Raw genomic sequence first — 22,247 nt, 5'->3', positions numbered from 1 at the left:
ACCGGAAGTGGTCATCATAAAAATGGTCGAAAAGAGCGGTAAGCTCATGGGCCAATGTTAAAACATATGGTTTCAAAAACAGTAAAATAAAAAATATTAAAAATAAATAAGTATGCAACATCAGTCGACCAATGAATCAAGAAACAACCCAAGACAAAATAACCAGAAAAATCATTTTCAGAAAAAACCTTATAAAAGAGAGAATCCTTACACACTTATTAGACAGTCTTTTACACAAGGAACAAAAGAAGCCGAATGAGAACAAACCTCCAAGTTCAGGACTCTCATAAACAACATCCAAGAAAGAAATGAAGGACATGGCCATATACATTTAACACCTCAAAGACAGCAAAAGAGGATCTTCTTGGAAGATGAAAGTTCTGAAGATGAGAGTGATTTTTTAGACTTCATCAATGGAACAGAGAAACCTCCAGATGTGCCGATGACAGCGTACAAAAAAGAAGGAACAATACACATCCAGAAGGAAAAGAGGTACATGGGGCGGAAGCCGGAACAAGAAGCCAAACATAAACAACACAATAGAGAAAAAAAGAAACAATTTTTAATTTAAGTAAGAAGATTCTTACTCCAGATCAAATAAGTGTCCTCAGAAAAGACTTGAAGTTCGCACCTCATTCAACTGTCAATAAATTTGACCTATATATCGACACACAGAAATTCATTCGCAAGTTATGTATAAAAAAGTATTTTATAAAAGATCCGGTTACAAGACAGGCAACTCTTCAAAGTAGAGAATATCAACATACCTCCTTCAAACCCTCATCTACATTCTATCCTTCCCATATTAAAGGAGCACATATTGAAACCTTCCAAAAATTGGTGGAAAAAGAAATTAGTGAATTGCCAGAGAGAAATAAACTGTTATACAATTTCACTATCCAAGAAAAAACAGGCTTAGAAGAATTAAAAAAGGACAAAACAATTGTAATTAAACTGGCGGATAAGGGTGGAGAAGTAGTCATTCTTGATAGAGAAAAATATGAACAAGAAACAGAAAATCTTCTGTCAGACAGAGAAACATATCGAAAAACTAATAAGTGATCCAACAGCAAAGTTTCAAAAACAGTTGACTGAAAATCTAGAAGAAGGTCTCGAATTTGGAATTATTAATAAAAAGGAATTTGATTTCTTGAACATAAAAGCCCCAAAAATCCCGACCCTGTACCATTTACCAAAGATTCATAAGGATGAAGTTAACCCAACGGGACGACCAGTAGTGTCTGGGATAGGTTCAATGACCTCAAATCTTTCTAAATACATTGACTTTTTCTTGCAGCCAATTGTAGAAAAACAAAAACTTATCTTGAAGATACCATGCATTTGTTACAAGTTATTGAAGAAATAGAATGGAAAGAAGACTATTTTCTTTGTACTAGTGACATCGTCACTTTACACGTGCATAGGACACCAAGATGGCTGCGAAGCCTCGAGACACTATTTATCAACACAAACAGATATTAACAACAGTCAAATTAACTTTATCATGGAAAACATCAATTTTATTTGACAGAAGAACTATTTTTGGTATAATGGTGATTTTTACTTACAGACAAGAGGAACGGCTATGGGGACATCTTTCGCCCCCAGTTACACCAATTTGTTTGTAGCGTACTGGGAGGATGAGAAAATTTTGAAAAACAATATATACCGAAAAAATTGAATTCGATGGTATAGGTATATAGATGACCTCTTCTTCATCTGGATGGGAAAGGAGGAAGTATTACAAAAGTTCATTGCTTACATTAATAAGAACACATTAACCTTGAATTCACCACTACCTATAGTAAAGAAATGGTCATATATCTTGACCTGGAAATCTTTATAAAATATAATAACATTTGAACCAGATGCCATACTAAAAAAGTGAACGGAAACAATATGCTACATTATAGCAGTAATCATCACCTCAATTGGATCCACAACATCCCTGGCGGTCAATTACGTAGGATTAGACAAAACTGCACTGAAGAAAACACTTTTTTAGAACAGAGTGAAATATTGAAAGAAAAATTTATACAGAAGGGATACAAAGAAACTTTCTTGCAAAAAGAAATAACGAAAGTATCTAAACTTAAACGGATTGAACTGATTCAATATAAACCAAAACCAAATGATGTTGAAACAAATAAATTCACTACTAGTTTTATTACCCAATTTAGTACAGATCACAAAAAAGTCGAACAGATTTTAGAAAAATACTGGCACATTCTTTTATTACATAAAGATCTTAACACACATATTCCCCTTAAACCCAAAATAATCTACAGACGAGCAAAAAATCTTAAACAGGAACTAACCAATAGTTATATTACAGTGGAAGAACAAGAACAAAGGACTAACAAAACACCAGGTTTTCATTTTTGTTTACAATACAAGGGGTGTAAAATCCAAAAAACAGATACAAGACCTATCACCAAATTTATCTCAAACCAAGACAAGAAAGAGTACCGAATCAAAAATCAATTGACATGTAACACAGAAGGTATGATATATCTTTTAGAATGCCCATGTGGGTATCAATATGTAGGGCAAACTAAAAGACAACTAAAAATCTGAGTTTCTGAACATATATACAATATAAAAAAAGGATTAAAAACTCATAGTGTGTCTCAACATTTTCTGGAGAAACATAATCAAGATCCGTCTGGTCTTAAATTCGTCGGTATACAAAAAATTGCCCCCCATTGGAGAGGAGGAAATATAGTAGACATACTAAAAAGAAATGAAACCAAATGGATTTATTTACTAAAAACTTTACAGCCATTAGGACTTAATGTAGTTATAGAACTTAATGTATTTTTATAAAAAAATATTCCCTTTTCACCTTTATCCTTTAGTTATATGTTTTATTTTTGTCTTCAGTGTTGTACTATTTGTTTATATTTATTAATTTATTTTTAATATTTTTTATTTTACTGTTTTTGAAACCATATGTGTTAACATTGGCCCATGAGCTTACAGCTCTTTTCAGACATTTTTATGATGACCATCTCCGTTTTTTTTATTGCTTAATAAAGTTTTCTTTATAAAAGGAAGTATCCAGAGAGAAGGAAACTATCCTTGAAAAAGTACCTAGGCAGGTACGAAACGCGTTGGCCCCAGGGTTAGCGTGGAGGAAGAACAGTGAAGCATTACTGGACTAGAACTTGATGATCTCCATGATCCACTGACGTCATCCTGTGCCGCTGCTCACAACCACCGCTACCCCACTTATACCTTGTGCGGCTTCCCGTGTAGTGCAGACAACGCAACACGTTGCCAGCACTAGAAGCTACAGACAAAGGTAGGGACAGCTAGGTCGCATTGAATGTAATATACCACTGCACGCTTGCTTGGATCTGCCATCAATTTTCTCCTAAAAGAGCTTAAACATATGGTTTCAGTGTTTTATGGTTGTTTGTTTATTTGTTTGTCCGATAACTTTTTTGTTTTCCCCGATTTAGTATTCACAAGCGCTCGTTTTCCCTTTCCATACTTGATGTTTTTTAACTGAGCAGCTATATAGACATATCTAGTGCAGTTCTTTTACTTTTATTCTTGACCAACACCATATTGTCTGAGAATAATCTGATATGATTCTTCAATAACTGTTGATAAAAATGTTGCACTGCTTTCCATACTGCTCTAATTTCCAGCACATATACTGTATATGACATTTCCTCTCTTCCTATGACCATGTACACTGCATTATTTTTATCAGTCTGTAGCCTGTTGTAATTATTGCACATTCTGAGTCTATGGGGTAAATTTACTAACAATCGAGATAGGTCGAGATGACAATCTCGGGTGATTTATTGATTTTTTTCCCTGCTTGCAAATTTACCTAAGGCAAAGTCTGGTGAGTTAAAGAGACATTTCTCTCATCTCACTCGTAAAACTCAGGTGAGATAGCAATCTCGAATCTTATCACCATCGGGTCAAATCGGAAGTACTTTTCACCTAAAACATACATCTCTCAAATTTACCAAAAATCAGGATGACAAGCTCGGGTGAGATAGGAGCAAACTCTCTTGCAAAATCACTTTTCAAACTCTCAACCCCCTGAGCTGTGAGATGGTCAGAAACATACACAAATCATTGTGATTTGTGTATGTTTCTTTCTGTAACTGTAAAAAATAGGGATAAATTGAGAAAAAAATGACGTGAGGTCCCCCAAAAAAACACTAACCAGCCTCGGGCTTGTCAGTCTGTCCAGGTTCTTAACATTACAGGGAAAAATATGTGTAGGGATCCCCTGTAATGTAAGAACCAGCACAAGGCAACAGGGACAGAGATGGTTTTAAATATATGGTGATAAATAATGACGTTTGTTCCACCGTATATTTAAAACCAGCCCTGGACCCTTTCTAATTGGGGACTGATGCCACAGCCAGGGGTGCCCTTTCACGGTGTCCCCCAGCCGCAGCATCAGCCCTGACCATTAGTCAGACCAGACCAGGGATCCCTGGGGAGTTGGTGACCCCCCCTAATAAAGGGGTCACCCTCTCCAGGACACCCCTGGCCTAGGCTGATAGCCCGAGGCTATCCCCGCCACCTCTTGGTGGTGGGTTGATTGTGTTAGGTGAAGTGTAAAAACTAGATGTATCATCATTGTCTTTACAGTGGAACTGCAGGTCCCAGCAAGCCTCCCCGCATGCTTGTACTTGGAGAACCACATGTACCAGCATGCAGGGCATTAAGGGCCCACTGGTACCTGTACTTCATGTCGAAGCTGGATTATTGGCTGATACAAGATCAGTTTAAAATTGAATCACAGTGACACATCTTGCGACTGGCCGTAAGATGCCATTTTGCGAATGACTGCCTAAATGCCATTTTAGATAAACTCACTCTTTAGTACATGTGGCGATATTACTATTAGCATCATGCGATTGCATCTGTGACCATCGCCATAAGTTACAGCGATTCACCAAAAGCCCATTTCATGACTTTACATAGTTTGGGTGCTCTTCATAAAGTGTATATTATTATAATTCCCCGAAAGCAAATATTGCATTAGCTAAACAGAGCAAATGGCCACGTGACAACTAGCCTGTGTAGACAAGCTTCCTGGATATAACGTCTGCTCTCACTCCAGGTGGCCCTGCTCGAATACACACCTTACATTAGCAGGCTTCCTGCAATAAAAATACCTTCAAAGCCAAAAGTGTTATCTTAGGTTTTGGGTCTTGTAGCTGTGCTAATTTGCATTTACACAAGAGCCTGGGAGAACAAAGGACTTTACTTTTGAGCCTGGGAAGGGTGGGGGCTGCTGAGAGAGGGGGGCATGTGGAACTATAAGGCTCAGCATTCCACACTGCTAGGTGTTCACTTAGTTTAAGTGAGATGTAAGTGCACTATTTCTCATACACACATTAATATGCACAATTGCGCTGGTAACTAATCGCATATTAGCGAATGCATAAGATCCTATATGAAAATGCTGTTCATTAGCTTTATGCGCACGCGTCTGCTCCAAGCTAACTAGCATCTTTATATCAAACCACGCATACTCACACATTACATAACCACATACAAGGTTCCATAAGCTTTAAGGGATAAGATTTAAGTTTGTTCATTTAGTATAAATGCTGTGAAATAAAGATTATTTGGTAACTAAGGTTTTGTACATGCTAAGTAAGCTGTGTTTGGTTTTGTATTGATGCGTACTCTTTCAACAAAATTCCGGTATTATCGGTGTGGAGATCGCATCATGCATTCTCAACTTATGGACCGCAGAGACTTCAAGCAACAAAATGTATATAATATTAACAACTGTTAGGATGTTGCATGGGGCGGGAAACCAGAGACCCTCAGTTGTTGGAGGCTGGGTTGTGTCTATTTGAATCAGCCTGTTAAATGCTCTGTAACAGATGTATCCCCCTTGGGAACCAATGGCATCAGCAACAAACTTCTCTATTGTGTTGTCTATTACCTGGGGGGTCTAAATATGTGTGCTCCAACACTGAGTCTTAGTCTTCTTGCTGAATGCTGATTGACGAAGGGGTTTCTTGCTGATGCCTAACATCTGGTCCGGAAGCGCTGCGTATGTATACTGTACTTGGGCCTGTATAATTCCTTTGCGCCGAATTGTGTCTGGATCAATAGCGTGTAACTGACTGTACTTTTACTTGAATAATACTTGTGCTTTGGAACCACAGATTCCAGGTCTGAAGTCTTTATTTACTGTATGACTGCGTACGCAAAATAGCGTCATCCTTAGAGGTTTATAGGTAGGATATTAGAAGGTATAGGCAGGGGTATATAGAGGTTAAAATATAGATTCCTTAGTTTGGGGCTCATAGTGAAGTCACTTACCTACTCACACGGCACATACGGTTATCGATATCTCAGCAAAGGGTGGAGTGGCCACATGCAGGGTTTACCTGCAACCGCTTGGTGCTGAGAAGTCGCTACCCATTTTCGTGTGAGCCAAGGAAGCTGACTAGAATCCAGGGACAAGAGAGGAAAAAGTTTGTTTTCCTTTGTTGACTTGTCAACATAAAGTACCCTATTGGAATTACCTGTAAAAAAAGATCAAATACTCACCTTTCTGCCCCACGATGTTCTCCACAAGTGGGCTTAGCCAATGAGCGGCTCCTCCACTTGGGTACCAGCCAATAAGCGGCCGCTGATGTTAGCCGGCGGCCCGCGACTGAAGTCTGCTCGTTCCCACGAGCAGACAATAGCGCAGTGTAACAGCATGCAGTAACATGCTGTTACATTGTATCCGGGGCCCATCTTGGATTTCTGCGGAGAACATCATGGGACAGAAAGGTGAGTATTGGATCTTTTTTTACAGGTAATTCCAATAGGATACTTTACGTTGACAAGTGGACTTGAACATCTGGAAACAGGTGAGTATGTATGTAATAAAGCTTTATTTTACAGGTGTGTTGTGTGTTTTTTTAACCATTTCTTTACAGGTGAAGTACAGGTACCAGTGGGCCCTTAATGCCCCGCATGCTGGTACTTGTTATTCTCGAAGTACCAGCATGCGGGGGAGGCTTGCTGGGACCTGTAGTTCCACTGTTAAGACAATGATGATACATCTATTTTTTATACTTCACCTAATGCAATCAACCCGCCACCCACCACCAAGGGGTGGCGGGGATAGCCCCAGGGCTATCATCCTCGGCCAGATGTGCCCTGGAGAGGGTGACCCCTTTATTGGGGGGGGTCACCAACTCCCCAGGGATCCCTGGCCTGGGCTGACTAACGGTCAGGGCTGATGCTGCGGCTGGGGGGCCTGGTGAAAGGGTACCCCTGGCTGTGGCATCAGCCCCCCATTAGAAAGGGTCCAGGGCTGGTTTTAAATATATGGTGGAACTCACGTAATTTTTTTTCTCCGTATATTTAAAACCAGCTCTGTCCCTGCTGCCTTGTGCTGGTTCTTACATTACAGGGGATCCCTACACATTTTTTTCCCTGTAATGTTAAGAACCTGGACAGGCTGGCAAGCCCGGGGCTGGTTAGTGTTTTGGACGGGGACCTCACAATTTTTTTTTTAGACATTAATCTAATTTTTACAAGTGGAAAACACACAAGCAGCAAGCACATAACTCACTGATATGTGCTGGCTGCTAGCTCGGGAGAGATTTGCAGAGAGAAAACACTTCAATCTCGGGTGAGTAATTTCCTGCAAAACGAGTTACTCAGGAGAGATATCTCATTCTGCTTTACCATCGGCAAACTCGTTTTGCCTCAAATCGCCTGTTGGTAAATTTGGTAATAGAAAAGGGATTAAATCACCCGAATTTTGGCAAATTCCAGCAAGATAAATCACTTTGAAAATCGGGACCATCTCGAATCTTAGTAAATTTACCCCTATTTGTGACATTTTCCTGTTAGTTTTGGATTTGCCAACAGCTGAGATAAATCTTGGTAGTTCTTGATAATCTAATGTTACGAATAAGAGAAGCCTGCTAGCGATCCCGCAGGGTCAGTAATTCCAGCTGAAGACAGTGTTCAGGCCACATTGTTCAGGGGAACACAACTAGATGGAGAAACTTGACAAATAGGTCTGAATGCGCTTTAACCGCAAGGTTGTTAGAGCAGCGCCCCTTTAACATGTTGGTGATATCCCCTTCACACTGTATGTTAATTGATTGATGAGGAGGTAATCTATCAGCCTGTCATACAGGTAGGTAGGGGTTTGTTTAGGGGAGTATATTAGTGATCACTGGCAGTTATTTCTCCCAACAGTTGAAGGACCTTTCCTTACTGTAGTCCACTGATGGATTTGTAGTTGATATACCAAGGACTATATTTTGTCACACCTTTCTTCTAACACTGTTACTTTATTGTATGTAATCTTTGTCCTGTTCACAATTAAGACATGCCCTTGTAAGAAGGTTATTACTTGCATTGTGTTGGCACTGACAGCATGTCCTGACCTTCCTATCACAGCATGTTGTCCATATCTTAATTTGACCCCATGTTTTCTAAATTCTGCCACCAGCCTAACCAGCACTTTTGTAAAGGTCTTTGGAGGAAGGCAGACAGGTAAATTGGAAGTGTTGCTTCATGAAGTAGATTCTGAGAAACTTACTGTGCTAAGCTGCCACCAGTACATTAAAAATCTTGAAAATGTACGGATGTGGGAATATCTCCTATGCAAATAGCGGTGAGAATTTAATTCTGACAAGGAATAGTATGGTGTAAAAACATTTGCCTTTCTGATCTGAAGGAACTAGGTAAATTGTTGGGACCGTCTTTAAGGTCTGTAGGCTGCCCTGTAAAGTCTTGGACTGTGCAGAGGCATAACCCTTTTACCTGTATTCTTGAAAGCTTGAATTGGCTGTCTACAAGCAGAATGTTCTGCCGACTGTATCATCTTACTGGCCTATAGCATCTTTTATCCTAAATAGCGGACATGCTCCTGCAACAAACGATTTGATTTTCCTATAGAGGACTTAAGTATTATGGAGTCTAATTTGTCTCCGTATAGAAGAGCCTATTCAAATTGTCAAATGGAAGATTAGCTAGGCTATCCTCTGTCTGTGCATCTGCTGCCCAGTGGTGTAACTAGAGGGATTTCCCAGTAAATGGTGTCTAACACAGCTTCACAAGGAATTCTATCCCATTTTCAATCATTATCTTCCCGTGTCTGGTCCTGTAGTGCAGATACATAAACTCACAACTACACACTCTTTGTGGATGTGCGATAATGTGTTTACATGGACTATGACTTTCCTGACTAAAAGGTCACTATTGCTCCATTATAGAAAGTAATTGGATAGTGGGAAAATCAGCAAGAGCAATAGGTGGTGATAATGATAAGTGAAACAGATGGTGCAGACACTTTAAACAGCCTAAATACAGTATAAAACTACAATAAAACATACCTAGGGACACTGCAACAGGTATGGACCACATCTGGGTGCCCTGTCTCCACTTTGTAGGAAAAATCTTTAGAGTGAGTACATTCTTGGATTTCCTACACAAGCTCTTTACACCTCTACCTGTTTGACAATCATTTATGGGGATCAGTATGATTTACCTCCGGTGATTCAAATCCCATCAGCGGAAGCCCGGCAGTGAGATCCCAACAAGTATATTATTCTATTTACTAACCTAACATCCCCTCCCTAACCCTAACCCTCCCTTAGGGGTGCCTAATGCCAAGTCTCCGGGGGGGTGCCTAACCCTAATGCCCCTTCTCCTAGCCTAACCCTAACCTCCCGGGGGGGTCCCTAACCCTAAGTCCCCCCTCTGGAGCCCCTAACCTAACCCTCCACCCCCGCGCCCGGCTTACCTTCGATCGGTAGGTCTAATGACAGGCATCGGGATTTAGAAGCCGGTCATTAGACACTTTCCGGGATGCCGACAGTCGGCATTTATACCGTCGGCATCCCTAAATTAAATAGATTAAGTATGTCTTATATATCCATAGTCCTTCTCTATTACCATGAATGTGTGAGATGTACTGTATAAGTAATAAGTAAGCTGAAACTTCTACGGATAGCAATGTGGCAAGCTAAGAGAATCTTCACCCTTACTAGTTGTTTTGTGATAGAGATTCCAGATCTAGAAGAATGCTTTATTTTCTGTACCACCTAGTTTAGAGAAATGTAATGTTTAGTTGGGTTTACAGAATTTCATAATAGGTTTATAAATTCAATTCATAATTACATTGTGCAAATGCAAAGGTCAAATAAAGAATAGATCCTAAGTCCTTGGAACACAAGTTTGCCCATTGTTAATGCATGTTAAATAATGTCTTGATTTTGTCTGCGGTATTAATTCCAAACACAGAATCATGGAAAAAACAGTTGGTGAGATGGTTGTTTCTGCAGCGTAAAGACCAGCTTGCATGATATGCTTGATGCTTAAAAAAAAAATAAAAAAAAAATCTGATTTGATTTTAACACGCACGGACAATGTTCAGGAGATTGGATTTTATTTGCATTCAGTTGCATGCTTGCCTGGTGGTAGCTCACAGAGATTCCAGGATAGGAGTTGGATGAATGATTTCAGCTCTTCCTCAGCATCTTTAAAATCTTCCTTTTCTACAAAGCTTACTTGTTTTGTCTTTAGCAAAGCAACTTTAAAAGGCATGGACAATGTCTATAATTATCTGATGCTAACAAGCAGGGCTGGCAACAGAAATCACGGGGCCCGGTACACAGATATTTTAGGGGGCCCCCATCCCGGCTTCCCTGCAGCCAGCCCCTTGTGAGTGTCCCTCTGGTGGCCAGCCCCCTGTGAGTGTGACTCCGGAGCCCCCTGCGAGTGTCCCTCTGGCGGCCAGCCCCCTGTGAGTGTCTTTCCGGAGCCCCCTGCGAGTGTCCCTCTTGTGGCCAGCCCCCTGTGAGTGTACCTCCGGTAGCCAACCAGCACCCCACAGTGCAGCAACAACACTTACCATGCGCAGTTTCTTTGTTAGTAGTGCCAGTGCGGCGCTAGCTACGCCGCGATAAACAATAAAGCTACATTCCTATAGCTGTATATACCCCAAAAAAGTGTTTTTGGGGGATATCCTGCGAATATACTGTGGTAAATAGTTCTAATAGAAATAAATTCACATATTCTATATTAGTGTTTTTGTGCAGATAGATAGATAGATAGATAGATAGAGAGATAGATAGATAGATAGATAGATATACACCATATTTTTTTTCCCTTTTTTTTTTTAGGGGGAGCGGGGCACCAAATTATAGCTTGCCTCTGGGCATCTGGGATGAACTTACACCACTGAATTTATCTATCACAGTCTATAAAATTACAGGCTGGGTACACACAAGAACGATACTTGCGCAATATGTCGTTTACAGGAAATCTGAACAACATATAGTCCATGTTATTATGTGCCCTCAATTGTGCACTCCCACGGGTCATACACAATATCCTCAGGTTGGCCGTGTTGCACAGTCAATCAGAAGTTATTGTGTACGATGCCATGCAGCGTGGCATGGCACATCGCACCACTGCAGTGTGTACGCACGGTGTGATATGTCGGCTGGCAGATGGGCCAGGAACACATCGCTTTGATGTGTACCTGGCCTAAGAAGCTGACTATCATTTTATAGACTGTTATAGATAAATTACAGCTAGAAGCTGATTGGTTGCTTTGGGAAGCTTCTTCACTTTATCCCTTTTGAAGGTTTCATACATCTCCCCCATAGAGGTATATAGTGAAGATGTTGCTAATAAGGGAACGGGGCATAAAACTATACATGAAATGCCAGTCCTATACCACTCCCAGATTATTGGATTGAGAAGGAACAAAAGTCAAGCATTAATGATGATCCAATTGTACACATATGCATAATGTAAAAAACAACACATAATGTGGTAAGATAGTAAGAAAATTATATTAAACTAATCTGATAAAGGACCATCATATTCAGCACTATATTAGGAGTAACTTGTGAATGATAATGTGTTTTTGGCAAATAAAATGGTTCCCAACTGTTTTACGAGCAACAATGCTATAACAGAGGTTACCAACCATCCTGGTATTGAGGCTGCCTGTATCACCAGTGTGGGTGTCATCAAAGCATAGATGCTGTATTAAGCCACAAATCGTATGACTAACAATAGAAGGTTCTTCTCTCACCTTAAACAGAACTCTCCTTGGAAATATAACAGTAAATATTGTAAAAGCAATGTCATCAGTGAAGAAACTCAGTAAGCAAGACAATGTTGTTGCATTAAAGGATCACAGCAACATTATTACAAATGGGAGTCACATTCTTGCAGAAGGAAAAAAAATCACTGATGAAAAAGCTGAAATGTAAAGTAGTAGTCAACACCGGCAAGCATGACTGACAAAGGAGCTGCACACCTATGTACGGTATTACTGATGTCTAGGACACAGGAAGCTAGCTAAAGAGCAGCTTGCTAATGGTATCAAGATCGATCAGAGCAGCCAGATGATGAAAGGCGATAGATGCTTTAAAGGGGAAAGGATAAAGAAATATGTTCCAAAACCCAGTAGGAGCATAGCTGAACAGCATATGGCACACAAAGAAGTGGGTGGACCAATGAGCATTGATGAAAGAAATCGTATAGACGTATACTCAAATTAATTGATAATCTGGCAAGATACACAATAGTCAACCTACATTAGAGAATGGGGGAAGTCCAGAGAACCTTGAAGACTATCTTGATCAAGTAAGCAACAAGTTTGCAAGGTGCCAAAAATACTACATAGAGATAGTGCCATATGTGAAAAATGACAAATTATTTTCTTTCATGTAGACATGTCAAATACATAGTGGTGAAGCAATCATGGCAGCCTGTTATCTTTAGAATGTTTACCTAGTAAGACTAAAGAGAAAACTTCGTACAAACAGTGGAACAGAATAGATATTGAATTCTACACCAAGAGAACAATTAGCAAGTGCATGGTGTTTGTTGAACAGTCTGTGTAACTACCAGCAGCAGCTCCTGCCCACTTATCTGAGGGGGCCTGCCGCAGCTGGCCTGGTTCCCGGTACCTGCGGAATGAAAGGCGTCGGGACCTGCGCATGCTCATGAGCGGCAGTGCTGAGAAGTCCTGTAGGGCTGCCCAAAAGGCAGAGCAGCAGCTTCCACTGGAAGACACCTCCCCCTGGCTGCCTGTCTTCAGCATGACTGGCAGGTGGCTCTTCCAATAGGAAGCCACCTCCAGTTACAGTGAAGCCAGTGCAGTCACGGACTGCACTGGCTCACTGAACAGTGGAGGATTTTACTGGGGGGGGGGCTGCAGGCTCGCAGGCCCTAGGTAAGATCCGACACTGGTAACTACTACAACTGTTTCAGTAGGAGCAACAAACTGAGGGCCTGATTCAGAGATGGATGGATTTGCAGAGCCGCACACAAGTGACTGTGCAAATCCATCCATCTCCGATGAAAACGCAAGCTGGGATCACCATCGCAACTGATGGTCATGATAGTTGCTCCTTTGGTCAGGCTGAGGGAGCTAAAGCTATCCACATCCTGACCGGGTGCTGGTCACGTAAGAGGCCAGAAATCTGCATCTGTCGACACGAAGTCTGAGCTCGTTCCTCTTGGAAAATAAGGATGGTGATCAGGCACGCCCCCCAAATGCCACTGCAAGCCAATCATGCTGCGGCTTGGGGGCTCTGCGAGCAAGATCGCAGGACCCTGTTCTGCATATGCACAGAACGGGTCCTGCGCAGGCACAGACCTCTAACATTCGGAGATGTACGTTCATCGTCTTATGAACGTACATCTCTGAATCAGGTCCTGAATCAAAAACCTAGGCAAACACTGAAATATAGGAAAAGATTGCTGTAAAAGAAACAATAAGCATGGATATTCTTAAAACCTGGACTGTAATGGCAGAGTTTGGGAAACTGCTGTAGCCTATTTTTGCAAAGCTGAGCATGGTTTTAGGCTTTATAAACAGGTCTCTTTGGCTATTAAGAAACTTGTGTCCCCCGGATTTGTCATTTTATACAAATGTAATATGGAGAAACAATGTGACTTCACTGACAGAATATCTCCCTGTATAACATTTGACTAAAATGTTCATCATATTTGTACAATAATGAACCCGTAATATGAAAATATTACGTATTGTAAACAGCAGAACAATATAAGAAAGGATATAAGAGTTTTTCACTTTATGCTGCAAGAAGAGGATGCAATGGTCTGGTGAAATGGTCCTAGAGATCATGATCTGCCTCAACACACAATTCCCTATATGCTCAGAGCAGTCACTGAGGGGGGAAGCAATCGGGAAGCCGACTGCCTTAATACCGGCAGCCGGCTTCCCGACTGTCTTATCCCGGCATGGGTGAAATGCCGGGCGTCTAGATGTAGACGCCCGCATTTCCCAGACGCCGGGCGCCGCGAGCGGACAGCCCGGGGGGGGGGGGGGAGGTTAGGTTTAGGGCTCCCGGGGGGGACTTAGGGTTAGGCACCCCCCCGGGAGGGTTAGGCTAGGGGGAGGGAGGGTTAGGGTTAGGCACCCCCGGGGGGGACTTAGGGTTAGGCACCCCCCTGGGGGACTTAGGTTTAGGCAGCGGGGAAGGGGGTGGTTAGATTTAGGCACCCCTAAGGAGGGTTAGGGGGGTTAGGTTAGGTTAGCAGATACTTACCTAGCCACGATCGGGATTTCCAGCGCTGTCGGGCTTCCGCTGCTTCGCACTCAGCTCCTGTCGAGCTGCCGCTGACGGCAGTCAAACCCATATCATACCAATTCCACTGAGGGTTACTTACTAAAACTAATCATATCAGCAAATCTGCAGTACAATCATAGCAGTAATTCAGATATTTTATTATCTAAACATCACTTGCCAGATGAAAGATAATTACTGAGAGTTTATGATTTTAGGGCGATTTGATGGAAATAGCTGAGCAGTGATAGCTTTGTAGATTTGTTTTATTGCACATACCAGATCTTATGTAAGAAGCAATGTACAGTATACTGAGCCATTAATACAACATTGTTATCATTAATGCACCTCAAATGACTATTAAGTATTTTTTGCATCACTGACTACCACAGGCTCAAACTGCTATCTGCAGTATATAATATATCTGTGCTTGTTAGGACTATCTGTCTCAGAGCTTCTAAATATTCTTACAGATTTGAGAAAAGCTTCAATGTATATTTAATATGGTGTGAACTCCCCAAGGCAAATTCTACCTGTGTAATGAAAAGGATCTGATAAGTCATAGAATTTCCATTAAGTAAGAGAGAACCGCTTTTTAATATATTTACAGAAACAGCCAGTTGCTAAAATATCAATTTACTTGTGTAAGGCATTGTTAATAATGGATGTGCAAGATATACCTTAATTGTGGCTAGCACAACTTCCATAACCGAACACTGCCGAGGTGTGAGGCTTCTGGCTTCCTCTCGAATAACATGGTCCTAAAGATATAAAAAAATCAAATGAATTAGAGCTAGTACATAGTAAGATCTGAGTCTTTTACTTTTCTTGGCACATGCACAATCATATCACAGAAATTCCTTTGATTGCTATACATTCACTCATAGTATGAGATTATATGCAGCTACAAGCATTACATATGCCCATCTCACTTCTTCCACCAGGAATTATTATCCTTTTTGGGAAAGACTGGCAGTTAATATTGTCTGTCAATTTGTGGTTTTGCTACTAGTCCAGAGGTTCCCAAAGTCCGCCATTACAGTTCACGTTTTAGGGATAACCATGCTTGAGCACAGGTGACTTAATTTGTACCTCAATCCATTTGATTTAACCATCTGGACTAAACCTTGGATATCCCTAAAACGTGGACTGTAATGGCGGACTTTGGGAACCTCTGTACTAGTCTAATGAAATGTTATTACGTGAATTATATTCATTAACAATCTTATAAAATGAATCATACAATCGTGTACTATTGTTACTTGCAGGACAACTTTGGCATGGAGACTGAGGAAGGAAGGTGTGCTCCAATCATCTTAAATAAAATAGTCTCTTCCGTGGTGAAAAAGTGAAAGTCTTTATTTAATATAGTCATTTAGTACGAGCATGTGCATATATCTTATTATTCTTTTGTGTGTAGCTATAATTTGTGATATTTACTAGGGAAATTAATCTCAATAAAAGTGCAGATAATTATTTAGCATAGCTTCAACAAAGGTCACTTATTCTTAAAATGTGCTTCAAAAACAAAGGTGCATTAACTATTCCACTCTATACAAATCTGCAGTGCACACAAAAGGCCTTTCAATTAAGACACTCAATCAAGCAAAATCCCCTGTGTCTGCATTGTGTTAAAATTACGTTTCAACAGTAGCATTGGCTTCAGAACACATACATTCAGCAAGTGTCAAAGTAGCTACAGTAAAAAAAACAAAGTGACTTTGCAACTTCAGTAACAAGTTCTCTGCTTGTTCAGATTAAATCAGGCTACCCTATCATTACAGACAGCAGGGAGAGCAGCCTGAAGTCTACTGAGAACCACAAGAACCTTTTGGGGAAAAATATCACTGTATACTCATCATATAAAATACGCTCCAAACCTTTCATTTCCCAGAAAACAAAGTGTATTTTCTTCCCATCTGAAAGAAGGATATCTTTTTGTTTTGTGTAATAAATACAGTTGGGGAGTATGCCATTTATTCAAACGACAGTCAAAGGCATTTTAGAAATATAAAGTACAAACGTATCCAAGGAACATTTCAACTGGTTGCTACTAGAATTGCAAAACATGCTGAAGAGTGATTTACGATGGGAAAACTTAAGGGGTGTTTCTAGCCAGTGTACTGACAAATGCAGCATCTGAAATTACCCAATTCTCATTCCTTACAGAAACTAACAAATACTGAACCAGAGAAGAGTTGGTTGATTAAACTTGGTGATGTGCTCTTCACATGCAGAAAGTTGTTTTACATTGGGTTTTTACTTGTCCAACATTTGCCCGTATTCAATTAGTTTTGCATACATGATAAAGTTTTGTATGCCGGACTTTTCACCTACATCGCATATTTTAGCCGCGGAAAGTTAGTGTACGCATACCCGCGATTCGCCCTATTCAATTCCAAAGGACGCAAAAACGGAGACACGTATAATCAGAACAGGCGAAAAGTGGTGTCAGAATCGGGGAAATCAGCCTGAAACCCCCCAAAAGGTGCAGAAGATAGGAGATCAATGTAGTAGTGCCCGATTAGCCCTAATTAAACTGATAGGTATATTTAAGTTGGCACAATTGCCTCTAATTAGCGTCTTTGCACAAGTGGTGAAGAACACGCACCTTAAGCAAACATCTACATTCAAAAGAACACCTCACCCATACTTGTAGACCCCCAACTATTTTGCTACTTTTTATGTTTGTACCCCCACTTTAGACTTTTTCGCCCCCAAATTCAAAGTACTTTTTTGGGGTGTTCCTCACTTTTTTACTTTTTTTGTTTAAGCAGCTATCCTTTTGGGGGGCCGTCCCAAGGGTTCCGAGTGGTTTCTCCATCTTTGCACCCCAAAATAAAAAAATTGCACTTCTTTTCTCCTGCGAATCTTTATCGCGTATTACATTGCATTGACTTTCTGCGTACACAAAAAGCGGATGGAATTGAATACGGATATAATTTTCTGACAGGTGAAAAAAAGTCACAATCGGCGATACTTTTTTGCGGATCACGGCTTTTCGCTTCTAGTTGAATACGGCCCATCTTCTATCCTACGGCGGGGCCATAATAAGGGGTCCGTGATCTGCGCCCATTCCCTGCTCCTGGCATCTGTTCTGTGACATCATGGCATTATTTGCGTTGGGGGGACACCTGTCCAAAGTGCATCTGTAGCCTGCTATGGCCCCATTATGGTGCTACTCTTTGTTACATATTAATATCTCAGAATATTTTTAGATGAGAACAATAAAGTCCTAATGAATTATGCATAAAGGCTGCTGCATGAATAACTCAGAGTAAGGGCATCATACAGTACACTGGCTAGGCTGGTTTTGACTAATATGTTAGCAAGAGAATTTCACACTGTTATGGTGCGTACACACGCAGCGATTTTTAGGACGATGGAACGATAACGATATCGTCATCGTTCAAAAAATTGTTCAGTTTCAGCCCCAAAACGATGAACGATAACGACCAATGCATGCTCCCATTTGTAGTTGGTAGTTATTGTTCATCGCCCGAACCTCCCGTCCAACCTGACGGTATTGTCAGGTTGAACATGTTCAGGGATGAGGGAGGGTGGCCACAACTGAACAAAATTGTTCTTGATTTCGTTCAGTGTTTCTGCTCAGTGCCGTTAACGACACTGAGCACCCCCCTGCCGGGGACACACGGGACGATGTCGTTCATGGAGCGAATCGTTCCGTGTGTATGTACCTAGACAATGGGAACAAAATAAAATGATAAACTATGTAGCATTAATTAAGTTTGAGACCTGACAATTTAAATAAAAGGAGTTTAATTAAAGGAATAATAAGAAAACTAAGCTGTCACAATCCACTAATAATTGTTCGGAATTTAAATATCTGATTTCTACAAATCACATCTGGTCGGCTGCTGGCCACATTACTATGTGTTTGGGGATGTCTGCAACCTTGATAACCCAAAAGACATAGGACCTGATTCACTACGGAAAGCTATTGCAATGGCAGCTGCGATTACGCACGCAGGTCTGCTGTGAAAACATGCTAATGACTGCAATCGCACATACTGTAGAGATGCCCACTAACGCTATCTCACATCCGTAATACCTTGCTGTCCATCCGTATACATCAGTAACATCGGCCTCTCGTCACACACAGTGAGTATACAAGCTGCGTATGCTGTCGCAGTGGCTAATTTATGTGCTCAAGTAACAGCGTTCAAACGGACAGGCACGCCTGCGTTTCTCCAACCAGACCCCCGTCACCACCCCCAAATACTTACGTCCCAACCCTCAGTCTGCGATGGCTTTGTATCTGTGTAATGATCGCAGTGCGATCGCAATGCTAACTCTCGCACGCGCACTGCGAAGCATACACATGCGCAGTATGCACCATCGGCCACTCTACGTACGCTTTTGCAGTTGCGATCCGTGATGAATCAGGCCCATAATCAGTTTGGCCATTGGATTGTATATAATGTTATAGTCAGCGAACGTCTTGTAAGTGATCTGGTTCAGATGTGATCCCAGTCTTGACACTATTACACAGTTATGCTAAAAAAGATAGCAAATCACTATATTTTATAGGTTACCTGGTGAACACACAGACCTGTCATATTGTTGTGTACTTAAAAGCTCAAGAAAAAAATGCATTAAATGACTTTCCTGTAGATTTCCACTTTGGAGCACAACTGAGTGAGACAAGAGCATTTTAAGAGCTGGTGGGGCCCATTTCAGTGCCCCAGACACCCCTCCTATACCTGCTGTCCAGTCAACTGCTCACACACCATGTACCCATTATCGATACATCATTGGAGTTAGGAATTTCTTTTGGATGCTACAACCTATTTTTATCAGTTATACAGAATTAAAACAACAATAGGCTGTATAAAATGACATATCACTATGCTTAAATCTGTTTCCGAATCATACTGAATAACTGCAATTGTATTAATGGCACCAGTTAAATCATTAATTTGAAGAACATAAATACAGCAAGTTTTCTTGATAAAAAAATACATTTTTACTGGAAACATATATATTGTGAATAGATAAAATACAAAAAATAGATTTAAATATTAATTTGATATCCAAATATGGAGTTTTATTATTATTCTGATGATCAATATTTGCATTTTCTCTATAGGCTTGGGAGCATATATGCAGCTTTGTCACTAGGTGTGTGCCCCCTACACTGCACTGTGTCAACCTCCAAGGGGATGACACCAAAATGCAGGCTCCTCAGTGACAGGGAGGCGAGCGTTGCTCTATAACATCACAGTGCAGCACCTGGCTCCCCATAAATAAGCAGGAGCCAGCAGTGCAGGGAGAGGCTCTGGGGCAGCCCAACATGCCCTCAGAATTATGAAACATATATCTATCTATCTATCTATATCTATATCTATATCTATATCTATATATATATATACACTAGGGATGTGCGGGCTCGGATAGGTTCGAGTTTGCACGCCGAGTTCGGATTTTTACTGGACAAAGTCCAGGAATGATGAAGTTTGTCCATGCAAGATGACGTTTTGTTGGAGGGAAAAATGCGAACTCGGCGTGCAAACTCGAACCTATCCGAGCCTGTACATCCCTAATATATACACACACAGTATATGTATGTATATATAGATTGCAAAGGAATGGTGGCACTCTAAGCGGTCTTTTGCAAAAGTGCAAATATTTAATCCATCCAAAGTTTCGAGCATATGCCTGTCATCAGGGATACCATATATATATATATATATATATATATATATATATATATATATAGCAACACTACTCAAAGGCAGATAATTGTAAATGCAGGTGCCCTCCTAGTCAGCTTTTTGGCTAGTAGCAGACACTAATAGAACCATGTCAGTGGCGGCACTCATTGCAGTAAAAAAAGATACAGGCAGCCGAGGTAGTTTAACAATGTCTCAATGCCAGGTGCATTTTTGTAAGGATGCATTATATATATATATATATATATATATATATATATATATATAATTTTTTTTTGTTTAAACAATCAATATACTGTGCTGCTAAATGAAAATAAGATTTCTAAGAGAAAAAACAAAAACAAAGAATTTCCAATATAATGTGCACATCAAAACGAAGTCCAACATAAATGGTGATAGTGATTGCCTAGTACGTTCCTAATTCCAAAATGTAAGCCAAACTTGCATGAAACACACCAAAACCAAAAACTAAAAAAATAAAGAACACAAGGGCGCCTCCTAGTGCAATAATGTAAAATATACAAAATCACAGAAATTGTAAAAAGTTCAAATAAAGTGGCCCCCTTACAAATATATAAGAAGCTTATCTGAAATCTCAGAATGACTCCTTAAGCTGGGTACACCATTAGATGATATTTGTAATTTAGCTGTATTTGAGGCAAACAGATGATTTTCTTGAACAAAGTCTATGTCGATGTTTTGTTTAGACAAATATCGAAGCACCTGACATCTCTTAGCTGGTGAATTTATCCCCCTTATGTTTCATGAGCCAATTCTAACATCTACCATTATTTTGGTGTGAATAGAAATCTTGAAATATGAGGAGGCGATGGCCCTCCCAATTGGTATGCAGTCGGACTGCCGACGGTCCATATGCCGACCATTGACATCCCGACTGTCTAATCCTGGCAGGGGTCTAATGACAGGCATTGAAATCCGACGACTGTCATTTTACCTACGCCGGGAGCCCGATGCCCGGCATACCAATCGAAGGTAAGCCGGGCAGTGGGCACTGACAGCCGCAGGTGGTAGGGTTAGGTTAGGGGCTCCCGGGGGGGATTTAGGGTTAGGCACCCCCCTGGGAGGGTTAGGCACTTCCGGGTGGAGGTTAGGCACCCCTCGGGAGACATAGTGTTAGGCTGTGGGGAAGGTAGGTTTAGGTTTAGGCACTTGCAGGGGGAGTTAGGGTTAGGCACTTGGGAGGAGATTAGGGTTAGGCACCCCTAAGGGAGAGTTAGGTTAGTAAATAGTTAAAATACTTACGTGTCTGTCTTCCACTGTTGGGTTTGTAACCGTCTAACATGCGTCCGGCGGTATTCCATACCGATCCACTCCCAAGTAACTAACCGCCGTTTTCTAGAGGCAGACCAAAAACACCACCTTGTGCGACTCTGGGACAGGTATCTGAAGCTTTGCGAGGAGGACTGACCCTATGTGCTTTTTCCACTATAAGATCTCTGCAGTCCTCTTCAATTCCCAATACGGCAGGTAACTTAGTGCAAACAAATTGTGCCAAAGCCTGACCTTTAATGATTTCCAATAAACCGACAAGACGGATGTTGTTCCGACGAGATCTGTTTCCAGGTCGTTTCTAGCTTGTTCCAAAGTTGATAGTTCCCCCTTTCCAACTTCTTCACTACACACTGAAAATCAGCATGATCATTAACTGCTTAACCTAAACTATGTTCTGTTTCTGACACTCTCTGAGTAAGGTGTTGCAGCTGAGCTGTGATGTCTGACACAGCCCAATTCAGTAAGGGAGACATTGTGGATTTAATCAGCCTCTACCACATCACTATATGAGACAGGGATGTTAGATGATCTGCGGCTCTGGAAGGCATCCAGGTCTGAAAGCGTGGCAGTAGTTTTCTTAGGAGCTGGGGACGCTGCCTCATTCTCCACATCCAGAAGGAGACTGCTTTTGATACCACTTGGTGATTTTGTGACAAATATTTAATAGTTATACCATCTGGAATTTCTTTTA

The 22,247-nt window shown here is 41.0% G+C and overlaps 1 protein-coding gene across 1 annotated transcript in view; it reads right to left on the bottom strand.

The window, feature by feature from the left end:
* The window catches only part of UNC13C (unc-13 homolog C), a 718,105-nt gene that overhangs the window by 109,843 nt on the left and 586,015 nt on the right, over nt 1-22,247 (bottom strand). The window contains exon 28 of the mRNA XM_088444832.1: nt 15,251-15,331. Coding sequence (XP_088300958.1) covers nt 15,251-15,331 — 81 coding nt within the window. The remainder of the gene's footprint in view (nt 1-15,250; nt 15,332-22,247) is intronic.

Source organism: Taudactylus pleione, unplaced genomic scaffold (assembly GCF_031769625.1).
Source record: "Taudactylus pleione unplaced genomic scaffold, aTauple2 ptg000019l, whole genome shotgun sequence".
Lineage (NCBI taxonomy): Eukaryota > Metazoa > Chordata > Amphibia > Anura > Myobatrachidae > Taudactylus > Taudactylus pleione.
Note: the sequence above shows the minus strand (reverse complement) of the source record. Positions and strands in the feature narration are given on the sequence as shown.